Here is a 24335-nt window from a genome sequence, read left to right as displayed (position 1 = left end):
CAGTCCCTTGACTGTCAGTGCACCGCGACAAACCACAACAGTACACGTACTCATGATTGTATTTTAATGGTCAAATGGCATATCAGAAAATACAAAAACTAAAGGAATAAAAGAAACACTTTTTTGGAAACTTAAAGACAGTGATCCTCACCTGGGAGGAAAGTCAAAAAGCATCATAAACATCAGAAGATTAAGCGGTTATTGTCGTTCCTATCAACTCCATACAATGGTTAAACATTCTTTTATTCCACTCCTGGGTCTGCGTCACACTAAACCACTCCGCTTTGTCACAGAAACTCCTTCCATAGCCGGATTTCCCATCATTTCATTTTACAATCGCACTCCCCCAAAATTCGACATTAATCCTGGAACCATTAGTGAAATGCAAGCCCATGACGATGCACACGAAGAGGGGGATCGTTACTGAGTCGTGAGACGTTAATGTCTATGTACAAATTCCTCACGGAAGCACTCATTCCAGAAGTCACTGCAAAAGCAACACTGGCCATGAGACAGGCCAGACAACACGGAGGTTTATCACCGCAGTGACAGTAAACTCAGTCCAGCAAGTGTTTCCTCCTAGTAACTCCAAGGGGTTGGGAAGTTCAACAGGCATCACGACAGACCTGGGATCGTCATTTAACGTTAGTAGTCTTTAGTTGGGTGCCTTGTTTCGAGGGACAGGTGTCCCTTCCACCAAAGGAGCCCACTGACATGAGAACGTCACCATTTAAGGCCTCATTCCTTTCGTGTTTCCTGCTCTGGGTTTCGTAACATCATACAAGGCGGCCAAAATCATACGTTGGTCCGAGATCATTTTTATTCTTAAAGATGGAAATCTACATTCATATCATTCATAGGAAGGTTGAGTAAATTTGGTTCAGTGAGCTCTAGCCTTTCTGCTAGCATGATTCAGAAACGTGACAGCCCCTCAACATCCTCATCAGGCTCAAGGTCAAGCAGGAAGTCAGGAACAGAAACCCTGGCTGAGGAAAGGAACGCTCTAGAAGGAAACAAGACTTAAAACACACATCCCAACAGCCAACATAATACATTGTAAGACTGGAATGACGTTAGCGAGGCAGAAGAACGAATTGTGACAACTAAACCATATCCCTCCAGCGTATTCAAGACATTCAGTTCATATATTACTGTAGTTTATTAGGTTCTGCTGATTAAATGTCATGAATACCTATGGTAACCCCAAATAATAAATAAGAAAATAGGATTTGATTGGTCGGTGAGGTAAAAAGTACATCTTAAAAAAAGGACAAATATAATAGAAAAAGCTGGAAAGGGAGAGAGACACAAACAAACATCAGCTTTAGACATTATGAGACGTTACAGCAGAATTAGGAAAACAAAAACACAAAGAAGGGCTTATGACTGGAAAAAGGAAGCCATGATGTTCTTTTAGCGTGGACACACACACACACACACACGCATTCATATTTCACTCCAATCTTCATCATAGTGGACCATCACTTCCTTGTTCAAACCAGAGGAGACGCCTCACAGTAAAAACACCTTGAGCAAAGAGAGAGAAGCCCTTCTTCTAGGCTACTTCCCTGTGACCCTCCCCCCGGCAGCCAATCAGCTGCCTGGTGAGGGGCAGAAGCTGTCAGAGACCAGCCAATCAGCCGTAAGCAAGGCGCTCGCGGTGGGGGTCGAACAATACAGAGAGGCGGCGACTCATTGGTAAATTGTGAATCTGTGACACTGTCGATAAAGCAACAATGAGCGTTAGCCCCGCCTATTTGAGCATTAGCCCCGCCTATTGGAGGGGAGTGGGAAGCAGGTGAACAAATGGTGAAGCAGTAGTACATCCGATGTATTTTCGCAGGACTTTAGTAGTGGTGATGGGGCTGGTGGTGGTGGTGGTAGCAGTAACTTCAGGTACACGTCCTCACAGACGCTGGGGGAAGGCGGAGCCTCCCAGAGATGGGAGGACACTGCAGCTTCAGCCATCTTGTCTCCCCAGTGATTGTCTCTTTCATCCCATCCATCATCCTCTGCCATCCAGCCATCCCTCTTTTTCTGGTTTTCCCACCCTAGCCTCCCCCCCTCCCCCTCCCCGAGACAGGCAGAGTCCCTCAGCAGGCCGATGGTGATGGACTGAAGGGGACAAAGAAGGGAGGATGGAGAGAGAAGGGGGGAGGAGGGAGATAAGAAAGGAGGGAGGGTGGCCCCCTCTCTCTCAACAGTGGAGATGGGGGCGGGGGGGCTGGACCTCTCGGAGGCCTGGTGCCCCCTAGGGCCCAATGTGGGCACTGTCCAGTCTGCCAGTCGGCCAGTCTGTCTCTGCTAGAAGAGAGCCTTGGACCCCTGGTTCTCAAACTCTGACCAGGCGTCGTTCAGCTCCATGAAGATCATCTTAGCGTAGTGCTCGTACGGCTGGCCTGTCGCCTGCGGAAGAGAGGGCCGTTACAGAGGTGGAGAGGGAAGGACGAGCTCACACACACACACACACACACACACACAGGAGCGCTTGCTCACACTCACACACACTCTACATTAACATTTACATTTAGTCATTTAGCAGACGCTCTTATCCAGAGCGACTTACAGTAAGTACAGGGACATTTCCCCTGAGGCAAGTAGGGTGAAGTGCCTTGCCCAAGGACACAACGTCATTTGGCACAGCCGAGAATCGAACCGGCAACCTTCTGATTACTAGCCCAATTCCCTAACTGCTCAGCCACCTGACTCCCGACTCTCACTGTCACACACTCACACCCTCCCTCACCTTGTCTGGGTGGACCACCAGGACAGCCTTCCTGTAGGCCTTCTTGACCTGGTCGGGGTGGACGAGGTCGGCCATGCCCACGGGCCTCCAGCGCGTCTCCCCCTCCCAGAGGACCGTCTGCAGCGTGGAAAGCAGCGCTCGGATGTTCCTCTCCTTCCCCTCGATCCAGTCCAGGATCTGGACCGCAACCACAGGGAAGACTCACTCAGCCCTTCACTCCTAGCAGCATCCAGTCTCTCTGTCTGTTGTGTGTGTGTGTGTGTACCTGTAGCTTGAGGGGGTCCATGTCTCTGGAGATCTCCTGCCTCCTCATCTCAGCGATGGTCCTGGGACCAGCCCTGTCTGCTCTGCTGGAGAAGCCCTGGGTGGACAGCAGGTCCCCAAAGTCATCCTCCTTCACCTTGGGTTTGGGACCTGACACACACACACACACACCACACACACACCACAGACAGACAGTACACACACACAGAAGTAGAAAGGGAGCGTTATATTAGAGGAGAAGCAGCTGAAATGAAGACTTGTCAGTCTGTCTGTGTAACTTCAGCTGGACGTCAGACTGGGTTAACCGTCTCACCGAAGCCTGGTCCCCGGACGCCCCTCTCCTCCCGCCCCCCGATCACACTGAAGCTGAGGTTGTAGTTGGGCTTGGCCGGGGGCACGGGCTTGGAGGGCTGGGGCTTGGTGGCAGCGTTCGGGGGCATCCAGGGTTTGTTCTGTCCTGCCACCGGCCGACCAGCCGGCCAGGCGGCGGAGGAGGAGGAGGAAGAGGAGGGGCCTGGCTTAGGGACAAAGCTGCCACTGGACGAGCCTGGAGGGCAGAGGTCACAGGAGAGATGTGATTGGTTCATCCCGAGGGCAGAGGGTGGAACTTCAAGGAAGTCAACTCTCCTCTCTCCCATCTGTCTGTTCCTACCTGGTATGATGTGTGTGTGTGTGCGTGTGCGTGAGTGAGTGTGTGTGTACCTGGTATGATGTGTGTATGTGTGAGTGAGTGAGTGTGTGTGTGCCTGGTATGATGTGTGTGTGTGTCAGTGAGTGAGTGTGTGTGTGCCTGGTATGATGTGTGTGAGTGAGCGAGTGTGTGTGTGTACCTGGTATAGTGGTCCCCAAGTTCCCCAGGTCTGCAAACGGGTCGAAGCTCTGAGACTTGGTCTTGGAGAATGAGGCGGTCGCCGGCGCTGAACACAGAGACATGCCCTCAGGTTTTACACTCACTTTGTTTTCCCCCTCGTCACGACTGTGAAGACGTGTGATTGTGTGTGTAGCCGTGTAGGTGGACCAGGTGGACCTGTGTAGGCTGGTTTGGTGTGTGTGTGTGTGTGTGTGTGTACCTGTGTAGGCTGGTTTGGTGTGTGTGTGTGTGTGTGTGTGTACCTGTGTAGGCTGGTTTGGTGTGTGTGTGTACCTGTGTAGGCTGGTTTGGTGTGTGTGTGTGTACCTGTGTAGGCTGGTTTGGTGTGTGTGTGTACCTGTGTAGGCTGGTTTGGTGTGTGTGTGTGTACCTGTGTAGGCTGGTTTGGTGTGTGTGTGTACCTGTGTAGGCTGGTTTGGTGTGTGTGTGTGTACCTGTGTAGGCTGGTTTGGTGTGTGTGTGTGTACCTGTGTAGGCTGGTTTGGTGTGTGTGTGTGTACCTGTGTAGGCTGGTTTGGTGTGTGTGTGTGTACCTGTGTAGGCTGGTTTGGAGCTGGAGGCCAGGCCAGTGCTGCCCCCTGCTGACCAGCTGTCCCAGCCTCCCAGCAGGTCTGGCTGGCTGGCAGAGGACGTCATCTTGGGGGGATCACTCACCAACTTATCTGGCAACACACACACACACACACACACACACACACATTTAATGGAGATATGGTTGACTGAGGGGGGTTACCTGAACGCTTGAATTTCTTTTGGGGTCAATAAAACGAACAGAATGTGCACAAGCCATGAAAAGTGTGTGTGTGTGTGTGGTCTTACTGAGGTTGAAGAGGCTGGAGTTGGAGGAGGGCGGAGCGTTGCTGGCGGAGGTGAAGGAGGTAGTGCTGTCTGAACCCAACAGATCTCCAAACAGGTCTGGTCCGGTCTGCCGAGCCGCCCCGTCAGAGCTCACGCCGAAGGGGTCGAACAGGTCGTTCATGGCTGAGGGGGAGGGGGAGACGAAGCGAGACATTAGCATTCACTAAAAGGTGAGCTGGGATATCCTCCTCTCTCTGTTTCTATCACCGCGTGTCTCCAGGTCTCACAGGGGGGGTGAGTCTCTTACGTTTGGGCTTGGCAGGTGCCGAGGGGGGAGCGGTGAAGAACAGGTCCTCCTGCCCCCCTCCCTCGCCGGGGGAGAACAGGTCGGTCAGCAGGTCGCTGTTACTGGAGGCCGCCTTCATGCCCCCCCCCAGAGGCACCGGGGGCACGGGGGCGGGGCCCGCCGGGTCAGAGTTCAGCCCCAGCAGGTCGGCCGTGTCGAAGGGCGGGGCGTCGGCGGGGGGGTCGGCGGTCTGGAACTCGGAGCTGAAGAGCGTCTCGCTGGCGTCACGGGACAGCGGCTCGCCGCCGGGGGCGCAGTACGAGTAAGACTCCGCGTCCGATTGGTCGCTCAGATCGTCCTGGTCGTCCATGGTCCCGCCCCCTTGGCTGTCCGATGCATCCTGGTGACTGCTCCCATCTGGAATCAAAACGACTGTAAGCACAGGGCTGGACACTGACAGGAAGCAGGGAGCTCTGACAGGAAGGACGTCACCAGCATTACAGGAAGTGACTCAGCATTACAGGAAGTGACTCTGCATGACAGGAAGTGACTCTGCATGACAGGAAGTGCCTTAGCATTACAGGAAGTGACTCAGCATTACCAGTAGGTAACACAGACGTTCTCTTACGACACTACTCCAGCTGACAGATTTACACAGGTCGAAACAGTGTGATGTTGACGCTGTGTGCCGTACCGTCCCAGTCGAGGGTCTGGAAGAAGTTGTTGGCGTTGGTGTCTGTGCTCTGGGGCGACTCGGCCTCGGTGGAGCCCTCTGGTGTCTGGGCGGTCTGGGGGCTCTCTGCGTCGTAGAAGGCTGAGGAGCCTGGCTGTCTGGGCAGCTCTGGTTTACCTGGGGATGGATGACGATGACACACTTTAAACCATCTTACAAGACCCATACTAAAGTTACTATTCAGTACATACAGCCAGCTGGAGCGCTGTACAATTCCTATTTTAGGGGGAATTGCATGTTTTCATCTGCATTCACAGGCCCAATACACAAGAAACTACAAACACAAGAAACTACAAACAAAAGAAACTACAAAACACAAGAAACTACAAACACAACATGCGGCTCTGTGTCTGACTACGGTACCCATGAGCACCCACCAAACTTAGCGAGGATCTCCTGCTGCTCGTCCCTGGAGGAGAAGAGGATCTTGGGGTTGAGGCCCTTTGTGAGGAAGGTGTCCCAGGGTGGGGGCCTCGTGCTGGCCCTGTCCCTGGGGTCCACTTCGATGTCCAGGTTGACCTGGAACAGGTCTGGGTACTTCTCCTGGATGTCACACGCGTCCAGGTCGTACCTGGGAGGATATGGGGACATGATGCTGCACGTCATATGTGCATTTAGCTAACAAAGCTACGCTTTGAGGTGAGGGGGGTGGGGGTGTTGAGGTGAGGGGGGTGGGGGTGTTGAGGGGAGGGGGGTGTCTTACTTGGCGAACTTGACGGTGGTGGCGTTCCTGGGGACGAAGCCTGTGTGGAACTGGATCTGGAACATCTTCATGGAGGCCATCTGGAGGAAACACATGACTGTTCCATCACACACACACACACACGCAGGGGCTCCCATGCTCCTGGTCGTGTGTGAGTCTGTGTGTGTGTGTGTGTGTGTACCTTGGCCTGCAGGCGGCCCCCCAGCGTGGAGCGGGCGTGGTAGATGACCACCAGCACGTCTCCCTGCACCGTCACGTTGAGGGGGATCTCAGCACGGCCGTCCTCCATCCTGAAGTCCCTGAGGAGAGACGGACCACCGACCTCACACACTGCATGCGTCTGTGTGTGTGTGTGTGTGTGTGTTTGTGTCTGAGACTGTGTGTGTGTGTGTGTGTATGAGACAGTGTGTGTGTGTGTGTGTCTGAGACAGTGTGTGTGTGTGTGTGTCTGAGTGTGTGTGTGTGTGTGTCTGAGACAGTGTGTGTGTGTGAGACCTACTTCATCTTGTCGTACTCCTGGGAGGTGGTGGTGACGCGCTCGTCTCCCACGTAGACCTCGCAGAACGGCCGACAGCCGCTGCGCTGCTTGTTGAACAGCGGCACGGGCGTCATGACGATGGAGTGGATCATTATGGGCTTGCTGTGGGGGATGATGGGCTCCTCGGCCATCATGTCACACATGTACTCTATGTACCTGTCAACCAATCAGAGAGCAAGACACACACCCTCGGGATCAGATCAGGACAGAGTCAAGCAGTCAGACATGCCTTACCTCTGGAGACTGAGACAGGAAGCCAGAGAGAGAGGGAGACAGAGAGACAGGGAGACAGGGAGACAGACACAGGGAGACAGACAGACAGACAGGGAGACAGAGAGACAGGGAGACAGAGAGACAGGGAGACAGACACAGGGAGACAGACAGACAGACAGACAGACAGACAGGGAGACAGGGAGACAGGGAGACAGACAGAGAGACAGGGAGACAGACAGACAGACAGGGAGACAGACAGACAGACAGGGAGACAGACAGGGAGACAGACAGACAGACAGGGAGACAGACAGACAGACACAGGGAGCCAGGGAGACAGACAGAGAGACAGACAGACAGACACAGGGAGACAGACAGACAGACAGGGAGACAGACAGACAGACAGAGAGACAGGGAGACAGACAGACAGACAGGGAGACAGACACAGGGAGACAGACAGACAGACAGACAGACACAGGGAGCCAGGGAGACAGACAGACAGACAGACAGAGAGACAGGGAGACAGACAGACAGGGAGACAGACAGAGAGACAGGGAGACAGACAGACAGGGAGACAGGGAGACAGAGAGACAGACAGACAGGGAGACAGACAGAGAGACAGGGAGACAGACAGACAGAGAGACAGGGAGACAGACAGACAGAGAGACAGGGAGACAGACAGACAGAGAGACAGACAGAGAGACAGGGAGACAGAGAGACAGACAGAGAGACAGACAGAGAGACAGGGAGACAGAGAGACAGGGAGACAGAGAGACAGACAGAGAGACAGGGAGACAGAGAGACAGACAGAGAGACAGACAGGGAGACAGAGAGACAGACAGAGAGACAGGGAGACAGAGAGACAGACAGAGAGACAGACAGAGAGACAGGGAGACAGAGAGACAGACAGAGAGACAGACAGAGAGACAGGGAGACAGAGAGACAGACAGAGAGACAGGGAGACAGAGAGACAGACAGAGAGACAGGGAGACAGAGGGTCCTACCTCTTGTGTGAGGCAGAGATGCCGGGCGGGCAGCGCTTCATGCTGAACATGTAGACGGCTGCCTCGGCTGTGGTGAACAGACGGCAGAAGCACAGGAAGGAGCACACAGCCACCGCCGAGGCTGCACGTCCATCCTGCAGGGGGGGAGGGTTAGAGAACACCCCTCACCTGTGTGTGTGTGTGTGTTGTGTCTGCCTGTCTGTGTGTGTGTGTGTGTGTGTGTGTGTGTGTGTGTGTGTGTGTGAGAGAGTGTTGTATCCTCACCAGGCAGTGCACTATACAGATGTTTCTCTGGTCCTGTTTCAGCCACATGTGCATGTTTTTACACACACTGTACAGGCTGCGCAGGTTAGGGGCCCGTCTGGCCTGCCAGCCACACTCTGAAACCTGCACACACACACACACACACACATATACACAGGTTAGGAGACAACACAAAATCAAAATGACATTCAACTGTAATGCAGTGACTCGTCCACCAGGGGGTGGCAGACTACACAGGAATGAGGGGTCAGGGCGCTGACCCTGTTGTGGAAGCGGGAGGGCCTGTAGGAGCGCTTGGTCAGGTTGTAGACGGCGTAGTGACCGGCGTGGCGAGAGTCCAGGAACAGACGCACGTCCTCAATGTTGTTCTTAATGGCCGACTCCACCCCTTCAGCAGGGAAGGACATGACTGGACACACACACACACAAAGATGTACACACATAAGGAATCTCACAATCTCAATGAAAAACTGTCAAAGAGACAGCTTTAATCCACAATTTCAGTCCACTCAAACAATGTCTTGTGTCATGTGACTTGTATATTGAATACTGAACATATATAGCGCACAAACACAGTAAAATGCAGAGTGTGTACCTGCTATCCTGGAGGTGATGTAGGAGAGATCCAGGTCTCCTTTGGCATAGCTGAGACAGACAGAGACAGACAGTCAGACAGGCAGACAGTCAGACAGTCAGACAGACAGTCAGACAGTCAGACAGTCAGACAGACAGTCAGGATCACACGCCACACAGGAGACAACTGAACACAGCGTGCTGCTTCTGAGGAACCATCTAGCTACGTGACGATAACATACATCCAACAGAGCCTCGTCTACAAGCTCGGCAGGTTATGGTGCGGGGCGGCTCTCTGCAAGGTGCACACCACATCCACATCCACCACATCCACACACCACATCCAGATGCCCACATCCACATGCCCACATCCACACACACCACATCCACACACCCACATCCACATCCACACCCACACGCCCACACCCACATGCCCACATCCACACACCCACCCACATCCACACACCCACATCCACACACAACCTGTCATCCATTGATCTGTTTGAGGAGGTGAATGGACAGGAAACCACAGGGCTGTGTCTGGGGGTCTACTGTGAGGCAGACGGGGGGAGGAGGGGGGACTCTGAGGGGTTACAGGAGGCAGGATGACAGCGGGTTAGAGACACTGGGGCCTGGGGAGGGAGGACATGATGGTGGACGGAGTGATGGAGGGGTGGAGGGATGGAAAGACGGAGAGATGGATAGATGGAGGAATGGTCATTGGGATGGAAAGATGGAGGGATGGTGGAAGGAGGGATGAATGGAAGGTTGGATGGATGGAGGGTGGGTGGTTTAGTAGGCAGCGGGGTGCTAAGGGACCAAACCCCAAGATCTACTATGCGGTCTCCAGCAGCTAGGATACTGTGCTGTTAGGGCCAGCAAGCTGTGGTTATGGACACAGCAGCGTGATGGCTGGGCAGCTGGGACACACAGACACACACACGATGCGGGCAACACTGCCCCATATTTACCTGGGCGTGCTACAGGGTGGAGTTTAGACAGAGGGACCATGAGGGGCATAGAATGAACAATAAACAAAATACAAAACAAAAGGTCAAACCAACAAATGAACAAAACTGAAAACAAACCACAATGTATGGGAATGGACGGACACAATACAAAAGGAGCCCACCTGTCCTGTCTTAAGTGTGAGTGTGTGTGTGTGTGACTGACCTGGCCACTGATTGGATGACCTTAGAGGAGGTGTCTTTGATGTTGGTCAGGAAACGTTCCGTGCCTCCCTTCAGAATGTCCAGGAAGCCGCCTGCCGATAGGTCAGAATCTGTGCCACAGACCCCTGAGAATCAAGGGAAAACATGGCGTTTACAAAAAAAACATACAGACTACAACAGACTGTGTCCAGTCTATTAGCCTGTTAGTGCTAGTTCTCTTAGCCTAGCCTGTAAGGTTGGCTAATGCTACTATTAGCCTAGCTAGCATAATAAATAGTGCTAGCTCTCTTAGTTTAGCCTGTAAGGTAGTATAACCAACTACTTTTAGCCTACATGGTAGGTTTGGGCTAGTTAGCCTAGCGTGCGTAGCCGGCAGGTGTGAGTGAGTCTCCACCACCGACAACCCTGCAGCCACCAGATGGCTGGCTGGCCGAGGGACAATCCTCTTAACAGACGAACACACCACCAGACCACGAGAGGGTGTGTGTGTGTGTGTGTGTACGCGCCTCACACAACATTGAATACAAATCAACTACTATCACATATCACCCATTCAGTCTCTACTCCGATCACACCAGTAGGTGACAGGGGACTGGTCAGGTGGGACTAAGAGGGTGAGAGCTCCACCAATCAGAGAGCAGCAGGTGCCCAGACCCCACCCTTCTCCTACGGAGCTCTCAGGAGTACAGGCAAGAAGCTTCTGGAAGACTGGAGGCTGAACAATAGAGGCTAGAGACTGGAGGCTGAACAAGATAGGCTAGAGACTGGAGGCTGAACAAGAGAGGCTAGAGACTGGAGGCTGAACAAGAGAAGCTAGAGACTGGAGGCTGAACAAGAGAGGCTAGAGACTGGAGGCTGAACAAGAGAGTCTAGAGACTGGAGGCTGAACAAGAGAGGCAGAGCCCCCCTGCCCTGCATGTTTTAGATGTTTCCCTCTTCCAACAAACCTGATTCAAATCTCATATACAAATGCAAATCAGGTGTGTTGCAAGAGGGAAACATCTAAAACATGCAGGGCAGTGGGTTCTGAGGACCAGGTTTGAGAAAGGCTGGCCTAGAGGCTTGAAGATCGTGACTAGAGTACCATAGAGGTTAAGACCTTGTAGGTGATATGGGATTCAGATGTAATCAGGCCTCAACCTTCAGATCACCCTGGATAGTCTGTTGACTACCAACCTGCCAGGGGGTTATTGTGTGTGTGTGTTTGTGGGCGGGCTTTAGGCTAGGACGGTGGAGGGCTAACCAGATTACGGCGTGCGTGACAGGGAGTGCGGTCGCCAGTTGCTCAGACAGCCATCAGTCTGCGTTAGTGTCCCACAGGGGACGCGAGTGGCGATAGCCAGACCCCTTCAGGCCTGCTGCTGGAGAGCCCTCCCTGCAGCCAGACCTCTGCAGGCCTGCTGCTGGAGAGCCCTCCCTGCAGCCAGACCTCTGCAGGCCTGCTGCTGGAGAGCCCTCCCTGCAGCCAGACCTCTGCAGGCCTGCTGCTGGAGAGCCCTCCCTGCAGCCGGCCTCTGACAGGCTGGCTGGGCTGCAGGAGGAGCAGGGCTGTGGCCACAGGTCTGTCTGGACGACTATCACTTCCATCACCATGTCACTGCTCACAGTCTGAGATCATGGGTGGCTGGGTCTCTAAAGCAGTACTGGCTGGATACTACCTGAGAGGTGTGAAGGGGAGGCGTGAAGGGGAGGCGTGAAGGGGAGGCGTGAAGGTGAGGCGTGAAGGGGAGGCGTGAAGGGGAGGCGTGAAGGTGAGGCGTGAAGGGGAGACGTGAAGGTGAGGCGTGAAGGGGAGGCGTGAAGGGGAGGCGTGAAGGTGAGGCGTGAAGGGGAGGCGTGAAGGTGAGGCGTGAAGGGGAGGCGTGAAGGGGAGGCGTGAAGGTGAGGCGTGAAGGGGAGGCGTGAAGGGGAGGCGTGAAGGGGAGGCGTGAAGGGGAGGCGTGAAGGGGAGGCGTGAAGGGGAGGCGTGAAGGTGAGGCGTGAAGGGGAGGCGTGAAGGGGAGGCGTGAAGGGGAGGCGTGAAGGTGAGGCGTGAAGGGGAGGCGTGAAGGGGAGGCGTGAAGGGGAGGCGTGAAGGTGAGGCGTGAAGGTGAGGCGTGAAGGGGAGGCGTGAAGGTGAGGCGTGAAGGTGAGGCGTGAAGGGGAGACGTGAAGGTGAGGCGTGAAGGTGAGGCGTGAAGGGGAGGCGTGAAGGTGAGGCGTGAAGGGGAGGCGTGAAGGTGAGGCGTGAAGGGGAGGCGTGAAGGGGAGGCGTGAAGGGGAGGCGTGAAGGGGAGGCGTGAAGGGGAGGCGTGAAGGGGAGGCGTGAAGGGGAGGCGTGAAGGGGAGGCGTGAAGGGGAGGCGTGAAGGGGAGGCGTGAAGGGGAGGCGTGAAGGTGAGGCGTGAAGGGGAGGCGTGAAGGTGAGGCGTGAAGGGGAGGCGTGAAGGGGAGGCGTGAAGGGGAGGCGTGAAGGGGAGGCGTGAAGGGGAGGCGTGAAGGGGAGGCGTGAAGGGGAGGCGTGAAGGGGAGGCGTGAAGGGGAGGCGTGAAGGGGAGGCGTGTACAACATGTATTTTCCATGTTGACTGGGTGAGCCTACACACAAACAGAAGACCGCAGTTCTCCACTAAAAGACATTAGGGGTCAGTGTCACTGAGGTAAACACTGGAAAACCTGACAGAGGCTCACACACACACACAATAAGAGACGGGTAGAAAACACAGACAAAAGGGTATTGAAACCACGAGAGACAGAGAGACAGAGAGACAGAGAGACAGAGAGAGAGAGAGAGAGAGAGAGAGAGAGAGAGAGAGAGAGAGAGAGAGAGAGAGAGAGAGAGAGAGACCCAGGCAGAGACAGAGCTGAACTCAGACATACACTACAGACGCATTTTCTCACTGTATTTCACAATCTCATACACACATAAATAGTGAGCCACACACATACAGACACACACACAGACACAGACACACAGAGAGAGAGACAGACAGCTTCTCACCTGCGTTGTGGATGTTCTGGATCTGGGTGGGCGGCTGGGCTCCGTTGTTCCCGAAGCCTCCGTTCTGCTCCAGTAGCTGCAGACATTCATAACCATCATGAACCGGCCGCCAGCAGGAGTAGGAACTCAACAGACTCATGCCAACACGCACGGTCAACAAGCAGCCAGCTCAACAACAACAACAACAACAACAACAAGAGGAGGAGGTCTGAGAGGAGCGCAGCCTGGTTACATGTCCTGCAGGCTGACAGTCGGATAGAGAGCTTCACCAGGGCTGCCTGCCTTCCCAGGAAGAGAGAGACACAGAGAGAGAGAGACAGAGAAAGAGACAGAGAAAGAGACAGAGAAAGAGAGAGAGGGAGGCAGCGAAGGAGTGGGAGGGGGGAGGAGTAAGCTCCTTAGCCCAGAGAGAAACCTGCTTAACCCAGATCATCCGGACCCAAATCTGCCCTCAAGCAGACCCTGAGGCTACCCCCAACCATACCTCCTACCACTAGTAATACTACCACTACTAATAATAATACCACTACTAATACTACCACCAGTAATACTACCACTACTACTAATACTACCACTAGTAATACTACCACTACTACTAATACTACCACTAGTAATACTACCACTACTACTAATAATATCACTACTAATACTACCACAAAAACTACCACTACTAATACTACTACTTCAAATACTGCTACTACTACTAGAGTATCAATACTACTGCTATAGCTATAGCCAGACCCTGGGAGAATCGTGCCACAGCCCATAGACACTGCTCCGCTACTAATGGAGCATTAATACTTCTAGGATATTACAATTACTTTCAAACTACTTTATATTATAACTACTACATTATAACTACTTCAGACTATAAGTCTTAGAAATCTCCCCGTTTGTGCCCAGTCTAATGCAGTTTCTCTCTTTCTTTCTTTCTTTCTTTCTTTCTCTCCCTCTTGTTTGATGTCGCACTCTGGCACATTCTTATTTTTCTCTTTATTTCTCCCCGCCCTTCTCTTTTCTTTTTCTTCTTCTTCTCTCTCTCTCTCTCTCTCTCTCTCTCTCTGTCTCTGTGTGTCTCTCACGTGACATCAGATGCTGCAGGCAGCTGTAGAGAGGAGGGTGGGGCGGGTTGGGAAGAGACCTTCCTTTGTGGCCTGGGGGGGGGGGGTGGCGGGGCAGCGGAAGGGGGCAGGCAGCCAATTGGGACTCTCAATAGCTCTTCACAGACTGGGTGCCTCTGGGACAGATGTGTCCCTGTGTGTCTCCAAGTCGCTGGGAGGGTGAACCCCTGCTTCTCCACGAGACTGACCCAAGACTCCCTGCACTTCCACAGCTCTGCTAAGAGTCTATAGAAACCCAGATCTCCTCTGGGTCACGACCCTGCATAGGGGCAAACATCCCTACACCCCGTCCTCCCTCTCAACCCCAAACACAGGCGAAAACCCTGGATTACTGTGGACCTGTGGAGGGGCAAACACGGTGAAAGGGGCCTCTAAGCGAAGGCTGTTTGTGATTGGGGCGGGGAGGGGCGTGTGTCGGCGTCACCTCTGTGATTGGAGACTTGGGGTTGGCATTGCGGGCGGCCGCCACTTCCTGCAGCTGGTTCACCAGCTCTGTGATGCCCAGACGCTCCTCTGGGTTGATCTTCAGCATGGAGCCTGGACATACACACACAAACACACACAGGTTAATGCAAAGTCACACAGGCTGTTCGGGACGAGAGAGGATGAGTTTGGGATGAGAGCTACGTACGGATGAGGTCGTGGTAGACGGTGTACTTGGTGTCGTTCTGGGGGATGGCGTACTTCCCGTTAACGATCTGCAGCTTGGCGCCCTCCTCGAACGGGTGCTGCTTAAAACACAGCAGGTACAGGATACAGCCCAGCGCCTGGACGGACACACACACACACACACACCTTACTAAACAGTGCTGAGGTTTTGCGGGGCACCAGACACCCCTGGCCCCACACAGATCTCCAGCCCGTGTGGCTCTCAGTCTTACCCAGATATCCTGTTTCTCGTTGATGGGGAAGTTGGAGTAGAGGTCAATCATCTCTGGAGTCCTGTAGGCTGGCGTGGTGTTTCTGGTGATCTGGACACACAGGGCGGGGTCAGGGGGTCAGGAGGTCATGGGTACACGGGGGTTGATAATGTTGTTTAGCTCAGCACCCAACAATCTCAACCATAACCGAGCGCTGGATGTTCAGATAACGAGCTTCCTGTGTCTAACGTGCTGGCTTCCTGTCTACGCAGACCGGCGGAGATCGCCTGGTCCCTGAGGAGTCTTGAGGAGAGCCAGAGGGCTGTAATTGGATTAACCCTCAGAGGACCAGGAAGTAGCAGACTAGCCCAGGGGAATGTCATCAGACAGAAGAGCTCTAACTCTCTAGCCTGTCTGCCTGGGTCTACTACTCTGAATACAATCCTTACATCCACATCAGTTCACAACCATTACCATTAAAGTTAACAACAACTTATCTCTGTTTTACATCAAGAAGAGTTAGAATAAGAGCACAGTTCAGGGGTAAGTTAGATTTCAGTGGCTGTTTATGGCTGGGGGTGGAGGGCAGGGTGGAGATGGAAGGAGGAGATGGAAGGAGGAGATGATGGAGATGGAAGGAGGAGATGGAGGAGAGGAGAACAGACCTCGTCCTCTACCATGGACCTCTTCTGGGCCGACCAGCTGTAGTCTGGGTAGTGGGCCAGCGTGGTGGCGCTGCCAAAGTCACACAGCTTGATGGTCCCCTGGTGGCTGATCAGCAGGTTCTCGATCTGAAAACACACACCCGATGAGGTCACTTAACTGTACCTGTCACAAATTTGTAGGGCTGACTTCTCTGTCTCAAGCCCCAATATGTCCTACGCATGACTCGACAATAAACTCAAGAAACAGTGTTTGGGTGTGTGTGTGTGTGTGACTCTTAATAAAGCTCATCAGCTATGTAGACCATCACCCTGGAATGAAACAAAGACCCTCAGGCCAGACTGTCGCCTGGCAACAGGCTGATACCAGCTCCTGGAGAGGGAGGTGACTCAGAAGTGGGTACCGACCTTGAGGTCTCTGTGGATGATAGGAGGTTTCTGTTTATGCATGTGCTGCACGGCACGACAGGACTGGTAGAAGATCTTCAGCACTGTGTCACATGACATCGGTCCCTTCTGCTCCACCCTTTTGATGAAGTCGACCAGCTGACCTGAGAGACAGGAAGAGGAAGAGACTGACTATCCAGCTATCAGCAGGAGAGGAGAGGGGAGGGGAGGGGGGGAGGAGGAGAGGAGAGAGGAGAGGAGGAGAGGAGAGAGGAGGTACCTTTACAGAGCTCTGTGAGGATGAGGAACTCTGCCTGGCCCGTGTCAGACTCTTCCTTACTGATGGACGCTGCTGAGCAGAACTGGACCACGTTAGGATGACCGGACAGCTTTTTCTGAGGAGGGCGGAGGTCAAGGAACCAACCTGTACTGCTCCACCATTGGCTACAAGGACTCAATTACCCAAGAAATCAACACACCCATCGGTGTCCTAGATACAACCAGTGAGAAACAGGACGTGGTGACCCCTGCAGTCGAATGAAGGATACCATGAAGCAGACCTCCTGGATGATGTCCTTGTTCTTCTCCTCTTCGTTAGACAGTAGTCTCTGCAAACACACTTACCTGTCAGCTTTTGTTGAACAGACTTATGGGCAAACATACAATTCAGACAGGTCAGCTGAGTTTGGGCAGGGCATGGTGTAAAGGAAGGGTCAGGGGGCAGGCTTACCTTGAGGGCATAGTCTTTACTGGTGCTTATGTCTTGGGCCTCATATACAAATGCAAATCCACCTGCAGATGTGGGAGAGGATAGGGGGGAGTGAAGGAGACAACACTGATATCAACTTCCTGTCTCCGGAGGAAGAAATGTTGTAATACTTCCTCTGCATCTTTTTGAAATCAGATAAAAGTTGCACTGCTAACCCTGTTAAAATCCCAAACAAGGACAATTAGTCAACCTGAATATTGATGCGGAATACTTTGTTCTCAATAACTAATAAGGGTGAGTTCTGAAGATATGCTAAATTAAAGGGTGGATGTTCCATCGATGGCATACCACCACTCTACATCGATCATATTAAGAGCGTTTGTATATTTCCTCCGTTTTCCTGTCTGCACACAAGCCGACTCTCCTTGAACCCCTTAGTGGTGACAATGTCCTGATTTCTCTGCCAAACAAAGATATTGTTTAATCCTGCTGCACCAGCCTGTCCTTTTCTCGCTATGCACAGAGCCGCTTTCATTTCTGCGATGCTGGAAAAGAGGATGTAATCCAGACAGAAAAACGGAGATCTGACATAAACACGGAAAACAATGGGGGGGTAGTTTTTTTAGAGATTAATATCGATGGTCCAAATTGTGTGTGAGTAATAGATTTTTGTATTTTTTTTATTAACAGATTAACCATTTAAAATAGAATACATTTAGCCAAACAAGTTAAGCAATGTCTTAGTCATTCACCGACTTACATCAGCAATCATTCAATCGCTCCGATTTCATGGAAAAATAGTGGGGATAGCTAACCGAATACCGGAAGAAACAGGGATCTGAAAATAGTAAAACAAATCTAACAAAACGGGGCTTTAAACTGTTTCTTAAACCGTGTAGGACAGCCCCCACAACTCCAATTGATGTACAATGGAGAGGCAAGCTCTTATCTAAACTCAAACACACTTCCACCCTTGGATTGTGCTGTGCCATTTCCAGACTGAGTGTTGAAACAGTCCCCTTTCCCTTCCCTCAAAACCCAGACAAAGTGCGAACCCTTTTTGCCAGCGCAGAGAAAGTGGCAAACACAGACTTCACTGCCGCATCAGGTATCACATGTCACACACACAGTGTGTGCAGAAAAGAGTCCGGTGAGATCAATGTCGGCAGCAGTCAACCTAATCTAGGGCAAGGTAGTCATGGTAACTTGTAAATCAACTACCAGACATTTATGTCAAGGAAGGTAGGCTAACATTCAATTCTGATTCTTTCCGCATTTGCGAGGAAGGATTCAAGACAAACCAGGATAACTGACTGCTGACGGTAGCATGAGCACAGCTGGCTGACATTGATCCACCTCAGCCACCGAAGAGCAACTGTGTTCATGAGTCCATAAACATGCATCTAGCATGCTGATGTGTAGACCACAATGTGTAGACCACAATATTGTGGTCAGCATGCTAGATGCATGCCCCAGCCCAGGTGACAGGGATGAATTGGTATCCCAGGCACACCGGCAATACTTAAATGCTGTTCTCATCTCTCCACAATTCAGTTTCTCTACAGATCACAACGATAACTCATGCGGATGTTAAATTCCTTCTTCTTGTTAACCAAAACATGCAAGCAAATAGGCTACTAACGTTGATTTAGCTTATACTATAGCATTACATGATTCCCCCAAAACGGGAGTGCTGGCTGTATCAGGTTGAGCTTGTACGTGTGAGTACGTAGCAAGCCAAATCTAGCTAACATTGTTAGCCAGCTAGCATGTTGTGCTAACCAACAGACATGACAGCTGTCATTCAGTGACAACAAACACAAATTCTCACGGCTGATCAAAACCTCACCTTCGGCTATGACTCTTCTGATTCTGAGTTTCATGTCACCGAGCTCCACAATTTGTCCAACGAAGTCATTATGGTCCCGACACGCACCTCCGGAGGAACCGGGCCCAGCTAGGAAATCAAGAGCTGACTGGAAGAGGGACATTTTGTCCTGCGTCTCCCGTAAAGCTCACAAAGCTTTATCCAGATCTTACTGAGTAAATATTTTGATCACAATAGTGTTTAAAATCTGACTATGATTTCCTCGAGGATAACTAAGTCTGTGGGTACTAATTGTTCGATTCCTTTCGCTAGGCAAACATTCCGTTCCTACCAGTCTACACAGAGACCGTCGCTGCCGCCGGAGTTACTTCCGTGAGATTCTGACGTCACGAACATTTCAGCAGACAGGTGAATGGTTGCAGAAAATCTAAGAAAACCAGTTTCTCGTTATTTTAAAATGTTCTATATGAATTATACAAGACGAAAATCAATAATTTGCTGTACATTTTTTGTAAAATACGGAATGTTGAGGTTACGAATCCCCCTAACACAAGGCCATAGATATCTAAGATATACTTGTGTGTTTCATACATTACATGGACATCAGTGTCACCTGTAAACATTACTTATACATTTGTCACCTACAAACATCTACACAGGTTGAAAACCAAGGAGTATAAAAAAATGGGAAGCTAAACTGAGCAAAACATACGACCGCCACTTATACAGGTGGTTTACATGGTACATTTTTGTTGTTATGAATGCAACCAGACTTTTGAATAGTGTGTCGTGTCGTGTCGTGTGTGTATGTGTGTGCGTTTGTGTGTGTGTGTGCGTGTGTGCGTGTGTTTGTTTGACAGAGTGGTTGCTCCTCCCTCTCTGTGTGTCATGTGACCTAATTCCACCTAGTTACAGAGAAAGCGTCGCTAAGGAAAGTGAATGAGGAGAGCCGTGGATTCGCAGCAAGAAGATTGTTTACTACTTCTTAAAGGACACCAAAACTTTATGAATACAGAAAGTGATCTAACTTGCTAAAAACAGGTTATGGCAACTGACATAATTTGGTCATTCAGGATTTTGCAGTGTTGCGACGTCGTTCTCTGGCTTGCTTATTCATCCATCGTAGCATGAAAGAGATAAAACAAGATTAGTTAGCTAGCATGTTGCCCGCTAGCTAACGCTAGCAAACCGACGGCGTACATTTCTATACCGAGGCGCTAGGGACAAGGTAATTTTGCTCATGTCTATTCATCTCAGAGTCTCAATATGTTTAGCGGTAGCTGTCTGACTCTGAGTTACGCTTTCAGAAAAGTGTGTGATGGCTATGTTAGCTAGTGGAGCTAGTGCTTAGTAGAGGAGGTGCCGCTATTGTAGCCTGTTTCTATGTCATCGTCTCAGTAATGCGATGTGGCACTAATGAAGGATAATAGGATCAAGCTCCTTTCCTACTTTCCAGCCTACAGCAGTGCCTCCAGTCCTCTCTCTCTCTCTCTCTCTCTCTCTCTCTCTCTCTCTCTCTCTCTCTCTCTCTCGTCCCTTATGGTTTATATAATCATTTGGCTCCTGGTGTTTTTAAACCCTTACACAAGGCTTGAATGTTCTAACAGGGTTGTTGGTAAACCCACTGCGCTCCAGTTTTAATGAGATCACAGTGTGCCGAGGCTCGTTAGATTCGGGTGCTCTATTGTAACTCGCTGCCGTTGTATTCTCAGCAGGGCGAGACAGAGGAACAGGGCTTCCCTGTTCTGCTCTGTAGGGCGGCTGCCTGACGGACATACCAGCCTTCAAAGCAGAAAGACTGGACACATCTGAACATGGGTAAACTTCAAAGCAAATTCAGACGAAGGTCTGACATGTACAGGTAAGACAGCTGATTCTGTAGTTTCAGTTTACATGGGCCTGCATCACAGTTGAGTATGTCAGTTATATCTCTAAGTCTTGTCTGCTGTATCTTGGACAATGCTCACAAAGTGACCAGCATTTCTAATAGTCACGGTTTTTCTGACAGTCGTTTGCCTGAGAGAAGAGAGGTGTGTTGCTTAACTGTGTGTGTGTGTGTGTGTACTGAGCAGGACGTCCAGGGGTGACGCAGCAGAGATTGCTTCCAGCAGTCAGGTGGTCCAGCATGACCCCGCCCACTCTGGCTCCATCAACTGTGTTACCTGCCTGACACCAGACCTGTGTGTGTCTGGAGGGAGTGACCAGGTGAGTGTGTGTGTGTCTGGAGGGAGTGACCAGGTGAGTGTGTGTGTGTGTCTGGAGGGAGTGACCAGGTGTGTGTGTCTGGAGGAAGGGAGTAACCAGGTGTGTGTGTTTGTCTGGAGGAAGGGAGTGACCAGGTGTGTGTGTTTGTCTAGAGGAAGGGAGTGACCAGGTGATTGTGTGTTGCTGTCTTATGCACTCGGTGTGTGTCCCTGCAGGCTGTGGTGGTCTATGACTGGAGAGGAGGCAGGCTGTGTCAGTCTTATCAGGGCCACAACAGAGAAGTCACCAAGGTAGGACCTGTTAAAGAGGCTCTGCAAATAACACCTCACATACATGAGTCTATGTGAGGATATGTGTGTGTAACTTAAACGTCTGCTAAAAAAGCGTGAATAAAATGTAAACATGTAATGGAATCCTCTTCATCTCCCCCTCCTCCTCGTCCTCCTCCTCCTCGCCCCACAGGTGGTGTGCTTCCCAGGTAGCACCTGGATCTTCAGCGCGTCGCGGGACAAGTCTGTGCTCATGTGGGACATCAACCAAGGGGACGAGCCGATACAGGAGTTCTGTGGTCATGAGCTGGTGGTCAATGGTGTGGCGGTCAGCCCTGGTAGGAAGCCGGACTCTGACCATCCACTATGTTGTTCTTATCTTTGATCTCCTGCTGTACTTAATGCACCACATGTAGGCTTATGTCACTTTGGATAATAGCGTCAGCTAAAGGAATTAAATGTAATGTAAATGGTGGTTTCTTTAAAACCCTGTGAACGGTTTTCACCATGACATCATACCTTGTACAGTATTGACTATCGCCTTTGTGTTTCCTGTAGATGGGACCAAGTTATGCACCGGTTCCCGTGACAACACCATGTGCCTCTGGGATATCGAGTCTGGGGAGTGTGAACAGAGGAACACCATCTCTAGAAACCTGGTAGGCCCCTCTCTGTCTCTCTATGTCTCTCTATGTCTCTTTCTCTGTCTATCTATGTCTCTCTATCTCTCTATGTCTCCCTATCTCTCTATGTCTCTCTATGTCTCTCTCTCTATGTCTATATGTCTCTCTATCTCTCTCTATGTCTCTCTATGTCTCTCTAACTATCTATCTGTCTCTATATCTCTCTGTCTCTCTTTCTGTCTCTCTCTCTGCCTCTCTCTCTGTTTCCATCTATCTCTCTCTCCCTCTTTCCATTAGGCCCCCCCAACCCCCCTCTGCCTCCACACATACACATTCATTAACTCTCTCTCTCTGTCCACTTGTCTCGCCCTCTCCAGGTGACTCATGTGTGCTGGGTTCCTGGAAGCTCCTCCATAGTCCAGACATCTGAGGACAAGACAATCAGGTAGGCATGGTAACCCACAACTACTGGTCAGGTGGTGGACTTTATCATCTGTGTGTGGTCACGGTCCAAAGAGTACCCTCCCAGTAACTGTGTGTGGGTGCGGCCATGTGTGTTCGTACATGCGGCCGTGTGTGTGTGCAGGGTGTGGGACAGTAGGTCGTGGCAAGTGACCAACACGTTCCCGGCAAAGCAGTACATCCAGACCCACTGTGACATCAGCTCCAACGGCCACCAACTGCTGTCCAGCAGCAACGGCTTCGGAGGCCAGGGCTGCGAGGCCACGGTGAGGCCAGGGCGAGGCCAGGGCTGTGAGGCCACGGTGAGCCCAGGGCGAGGCGAGGGCTGTGAGGCCAGGGCTTTTAGGCCACAATGAGGCCAGGGCTTTTAGGCCACAGTGAGGCCAGGGCTGTGAGGTCACGGCGAGGCCAGGGCTGTGAGGTCACAGCGAGGCCAGGGCTGTGAGGTCATGGCGAGGCCAGGGCTGTGAGGTCAAAGCTGTCCCACAGACAGCCTCTCACACGCTCCCGTCTCGCTGCAACACCACAACAATCCTTCCTGCCAGCCTCACACTCGGCTGTTGGAGCGTCTGTGTGGTGCGAGGTCCAGGGGCCAACAGAATGGCCCCTGGACCTCGGCTTAAGTTACGCAACCTGTCTCACACCCAGGAAGTACCACAAAGCTAGTCAGTCAGCCGGGGCGGGTGAGAAGTGCGTTAACTAATGAGGCTGTGCGTGTGTGTGTGTGCGTGTGTGTAGCTGTGGGACCTCCGTCAGCCTGGCTGTAAGGTGGTGGAGTACAGGGGTCACCTCCAGACCACAGCCTGCTGTGTGTTCCTGCCCCAGAGCCCCTCCGGACCCCCCATGGTGGCCTCCTCCTCGCACGACAGCTCCGTCAAGATCTGGGACCAGAACACTGCAGGTGACAAACACGCACACACAAACACATACACACACATGCACAAACATACACTCACACACGCATGCAAGCACACACACTTTCTCATGCGCATCTTTTCTCCTCCTCTTCCCCTGACAACCGTGTCTTCCTGTGTGTCCCCAGCCTGTCTAGGGACCCTGATCCTGGACGGGGCAGGCCCTCTGGTCTCCCTGGCGACGTGTGACCCTGCCAACCTGATCTGTGCCAGCTTCAACACAGGCCTGCACCTGCTGCATCTTGGGCAGGGGGGTGGAGACATCAGCCTGACCGAGGTGGCGCGCTTCTGACCCCACGCGCCGAACGACGACGTCGCCGTGGTTATCTGGGTGTGCACTGAGACCTCCCTGCCTGTGGATGGACCACAGACACCCCCCCCCCCCCCCCCCCCCCTGTGGAGAGGGGAGGAGGCCTTTAGAAAGAGGTCCTCACTCTGAGGCCACCTTCCCTTGGTGGGGTTTGAAGGCTGCAGCGTAGCAGACAGGACGGAGGGAGAACCGAAGGGACGTTCCGGAACACTGAGTCATTCTGGAACTTCCTGGTCTTCTCAGAACAGTAGAGGGGGGCCCAGTGTCTGGGTGACGGAGGGGTAGTGGAGCTGTGCTAGGCTAGGCTGCTAGCTACCTGGCTTATGGTGTTTGCTTAAGGTAGCACTTAGCTGTCAGTAGACTTATGTGACTGTAGAAGAAGGTAAATGTCTCACTAATTTCTGATATTATGAGTAAAAAATTATTGGACAGTAGTTTCGGACCAGTGGACTCAAGAATAAGGACTTCCTACTTGTCCATTGATCCTGTTGCAGCAACAGACTGTCTGAAGCACTGCTCTGCCACCTACTGGACTGAACCAAACCAAAGAAATTATGAGGCTGGTAGTTCATAACAATTTGTGGATCATTGGATCCTTTAGACCTTGATGTTCAAAACATGTCAACTGTATTTTATATTTAATTAACAAAAACCAACTAGGAGACTTTATAACCAGGCTCTTGCTTTGGAGGAACATAGCATTGGGTCTTTATTTTGATAGAAAAATGTGAGTTTATATTTGGTAAAATAAAGATGTAAATCTCCATACCTTGTCTGTGTCATAACTCTGTCGCCCATCGTGAACACAGCAGGTCTCAATAAGGACCCGAGGAGATCAGAGCAGA

General features: G+C 51.8%; 2 protein-coding genes across 4 annotated transcripts; one reads left to right on the top strand and one right to left on the bottom strand.

Moving 5' to 3' along the window:
- Positions 1-47: 47 nt before the first annotated feature.
- Positions 48-19049, bottom strand: gak (cyclin G associated kinase). The gene is made up of 28 exons (XM_067231145.1): positions 18729-19049; positions 16901-16962; positions 16719-16778; positions 16451-16565; positions 16192-16334; positions 15787-15912; positions 15143-15232; positions 14893-15028; positions 14686-14798; positions 13141-13216; positions 10164-10287; positions 9013-9062; positions 8678-8826; positions 8418-8540; positions 8154-8287; positions 6901-7095; positions 6583-6700; positions 6402-6481; positions 6076-6269; positions 5660-5815; positions 4987-5382; positions 4701-4862; positions 4415-4543; positions 3841-3927; positions 3324-3557; positions 3012-3160; positions 2747-2923; positions 48-2406 (listed from the first exon to the last, which is right to left on the bottom strand). Exons 1-28 carry the CDS (start codon positions 18868-18870, stop codon positions 2305-2307), a joined length of 3822 nt encoding a protein of 1273 aa, XP_067087246.1. The 5' UTR covers positions 18871-19049; the 3' UTR covers positions 48-2304.
- wdr31 (WD repeat domain 31) lies at positions 18841-24213 on the top strand. Of its 3 annotated transcripts, XM_067231147.1 has the most exons (11): positions 18841-18922; positions 19020-19115; positions 20420-20568; positions 20780-20912; positions 21128-21202; positions 21375-21519; positions 21740-21840; positions 22182-22249; positions 22391-22568; positions 23005-23167; positions 23309-24213. In XM_067231147.1, the coding sequence occupies exons 3-11, from the start codon at positions 20522-20524 to the stop codon at positions 23470-23472; spliced, it is 1074 nt and encodes a 357-aa protein (XP_067087248.1). In that variant the 5' UTR covers positions 18841-18922; positions 19020-19115; positions 20420-20521; the 3' UTR covers positions 23473-24213. The 3 variants fall into 3 exon arrangements, with proteins under 3 accessions (XP_067087248.1, XP_067087250.1, XP_067087247.1); XM_067231149.1 differs by lacking the exons at positions 18841-18922; positions 19020-19115 and adding an exon at positions 19703-19935 and having other exon boundaries at positions 22391-22532; XM_067231146.1 differs by lacking the exons at positions 18841-18922; positions 19020-19115 and adding an exon at positions 19703-19935.
- Positions 24214-24335: the final 122 nt, after the last annotated feature.

Source organism: Osmerus mordax, chromosome 28 (genome assembly GCF_038355195.1).
Source record: "Osmerus mordax isolate fOsmMor3 chromosome 28, fOsmMor3.pri, whole genome shotgun sequence".
In the NCBI taxonomy this organism is placed as follows: domain Eukaryota; kingdom Metazoa; phylum Chordata; class Actinopteri; order Osmeriformes; family Osmeridae; genus Osmerus; species Osmerus mordax.
Note: the sequence above shows the minus strand (reverse complement) of the source record. Positions and strands in the feature narration are given on the sequence as shown.

What these genes read in the sequence shown, in the direction of transcription:
- gak (XM_067231145.1), bottom strand. Translation starts at nt 18,870, where the DNA reads ATGTCCCTCTTCCAGTCAGCTCTTGATTTCCTAGCTGGGCCCGGTTCC. An exon ending in CCAGAACATCCACAACGCAG is followed by an intron (nt 10,288 to 13,140) that starts GTGAGAAGCTGT and finishes CTTGATTCTCAG; the next exon opens with GGGTCTGTGGCACAGATTCT. An exon ending in TCTGTATAGTGCACTGCCTG is followed by an intron (nt 8,288 to 8,417) that starts GTGAGGATACAA and finishes CCCCCCCTGCAG; the next exon opens with GATGGACGTGCAGCCTCGGC.
- wdr31 (XM_067231147.1), top strand. Translation starts at nt 20,522, where the DNA reads ATGGGTAAACTTCAAAGCAAATTCAGACGAAGGTCTGACATGTACAG. An exon ending in ACAACAGAGAAGTCACCAAG is followed by an intron (nt 21,203 to 21,374) that starts GTAGGACCTGTT and finishes CTCGCCCCACAG; the next exon opens with GTGGTGTGCTTCCCAGGTAG. An exon ending in TCTGAGGACAAGACAATCAG is followed by an intron (nt 22,250 to 22,390) that starts GTAGGCATGGTA and finishes GTGTGTGTGCAG; the next exon opens with GGTGTGGGACAGTAGGTCGT.